General features: G+C 44.8%; 1 protein-coding gene across 1 annotated transcript; it reads right to left on the bottom strand.

Annotated features, from left to right (window-relative positions):
• Positions 1-6: 6 nt before the first annotated feature.
• Positions 7-2856, bottom strand: LOC103679879 (ATM interactor-like; the record flags this gene model as incomplete). The annotated part of the gene is made up of 1 exon (XM_008709410.2): positions 7-2856. A coding segment is annotated over one exon (1746 nt), but the record flags the coding sequence as incomplete, so codon positions are not given.
• Positions 2857-2864: the final 8 nt, after the last annotated feature.

Below are 2864 nucleotides of genomic sequence, written 5' to 3' on the forward strand. Positions count from 1 at the left end.
GTGGATCTGTTCTATACTTGCTATCCTCAAGGCACAAAAAACATCCCTGCTAGGCCAATGTCTTTCCTTATTCAAGGAAAAGATGAGAAGCGGACGAGCAGATTCACTTTAGAATAATTGTTGATTGCACCCTTGCCCTATCAACTTGCACTGAAATTTAGCAGGGGGGGATGTCCTTTTCTCTTTCCCTTACTTTTAACATTTAGAGAGACAAAACTCAGATCCAGCCTATGGGTACACTTTGAGAAGCAGCTGTGGAGCACCACCCTCGCCTACTGGGGAGAGCAGGAGGGATGTTCCCAGGGCACACTCCAGTACGAGTTTCCACGGCTGGGATGACGTACGGTTACTTAGATTAGAAGGATCACTATTTACACTAAGTGCTTGCCGCTACTTCTTGAAGCAGGAATTTTACAGCAACACGTCTTGTGAGGAAAGTACCGTAGACCTGGGTTGGTATCGGTAACAGTTCATGTAGAGGAAGAATGGCATTGACTACATGAAGATGGTCTCCAAAGCTAAAGACAGCTGTAGTTCTCCTTTGTCTTCAAGTCAGAAAAAAGTGAGATGTCAAAGCAGATGAGGCTGCAGGCAGCATGCATCCCACGCCATCCAAGCGCTGGCGCTTATATATGATGTGTGGCATCCGGTTTCTTTAGATTGACTATCAGGAAACAGGAGTTTCTAACAGGCACTGTCAAATATTTTAGGTGCAACTTAAGTTAAGCAAGACACATTCCCACTGAAATGTTTTGAAGATCTGAAAAGTCTGTACCCTAGTACCTGGTAAGCTTGGCTTCAGCTAATCGCTAGATGGGTTTGAAAGGTGTGAAATACACTTGTGTTTTTAAGATGGGAAGACTAACTGTGAAAGGGCAAATGTAGGCAACACAGAAACAGTATTTTTAGATCAACATCTTACACTTTATAATACACTCACATTTATACACAAATTTCATGTTTACAAGTACAAAAGGCAAAGACCCTCCAAGAATTGAAGTAAATGCATCAGTAACTACATTCAATAGTGTTAACACTGTTGTCCCACTCTCCATTTTCCAAACCCAGAAGGAAACTGTGTAAATGCCTTCGCACGCTCGGACTTCATTTTCAGAAGTTGGAGACCGTGTGTAGTTCCGCACACGTCTGGGTTTCTACAGAGCTGAACTGAGATTCCATCGTGTTCCAGGCCAAATCAGCCAGAAGAAAGTCATCCATTGCTGTATGAGTTTCGTTGCTGGTGAAGAACAAGCTCCCCAGGGTTTCGAAGCCAGAATGCATGGTCTGTGTTTCTGTACTGTTCAACTGAACTTTGCTTTCTACAGCAGGTATGTTTTTAGCAGCGGAGATCCCTTCAGTTTGGGTCTCTGTGTCAGATGAATCAGTACTCATGGAAAAGCTGGAGTGTTTCAGAGTACTTCCCAGAGGCAGGTGGGGGCTACTGTCTAAAAAGAAGTTTAAGTCTGTCTGTGTCTGCGTGTCAAACATTTCAAGGCCTAAGAAGTTAGAATTTCCCCTACAAGTATAGGACTGAGCAGATGTGTCTGCAAGGAAGAAGTCCGTTTGGGTCTCTATGTCCAGCGATTCCAAGACAGACTCGGTGGTCATGGTGTTAAGCTCACTCTCTTCAGTTTGAGTCTGGATATTTGAGGCGGACAAGAACTCTTCAATATCAAAATCAATTGCGGGATTCTGGGTTGGGCCAGATGGGAGCTGGGGATCAGGTCCAGTACTTGTGTCAGACAAAAGACTACGATTGTCCAGTGTCTGACTGGGCAGATCACTTGACAAGATGTTTTCTAAATCACTTAATAAATCTATAGTTTGGGTCTGATTATCTGTCATGTTCTGTGAAGGAAGCATACTGTGCTGTGCACTGAAGTTTATAATTGGTGCAGATTTCTCAAGATCTTGATTTAAAGTCTTAGGGTGGTTCTGAGGTAACAGATCATGAGGGACGGTCTCTGCTACTAAGCTGCTGCTTATAATACTGTCTGTAGAAACACCGTAGGATGAATGGACGCTCTCAGAAATGTCTCCACCCATAACAGCTTGGTCCATCTGTACTCGGTCATCTGTCAGACTTTGCATTCCACTGGTCTGGGTTTCTCTGGAGATCCCACCTGACTGGTAACAGGCATCTATAAACGCATCAGTCTGAGCAGCTATGGATGAGGTCACCTTAGAACTGGGCAAAAACGTTTGTGTATGAACACTAATGGGAAGGGAAACTTGAGAACCAAACGTCAAATCTGTTTGAGAACAAGAAGATACGGAGGAATCAGGCCCAGCCCACTGTGTGGAAGGTATGAAGTGTTGTGTGGTGTAAGACAGGTCTGTCTGTACATTGATTGAAGAAATGCTGTTCTTCTGACATGTGTTCCCTAGTTCTTGTAAAGGATTAGACAGGCTCTTACCCAAGATCACTTGAACACCTGTACTAATTGGCTCCATAGCAACAGGACTTACAATTTTTGAAAGAGGGAGACTTTCCTTAAGACAGCCAGCCTCTGAATCTAGGCCGAGGATCAGGGTTCCGATTGACAAGGGCACTATGTGTACAGCGCCCAGGGCAGAACCCTGATGATCGACACCCAACACCACAGGCTGCGCCGAGGAGTCGGCTGTAGGCACGAAGACAGGCATGGGAGAAAACTGCATAACAGGAAGTTTCACCAGAGCCACTTTGGGCTTGGGTAAAAGCAACTTCTGAGGATATCTTGGAGGTGTTGTAAGAGTCTGCTTTCTGGCATTAGAGTTGCAAGAGTCTTCAAAAGAAGCAACCAGCTTTATATCGGAAGTTTCCAGTTTTTGAGCGTCTGGTCTTGGAGCTGGTTGGGTGCTCAAGGACTCAGTGGTCTTAC

Source organism: Ursus maritimus, unplaced genomic scaffold, assembly GCF_017311325.1.
Source record: "Ursus maritimus isolate PB19 unplaced genomic scaffold, ASM1731132v1 scaffold_1053, whole genome shotgun sequence".
NCBI lineage: Eukaryota > Metazoa > Chordata > Mammalia > Carnivora > Ursidae > Ursus > Ursus maritimus.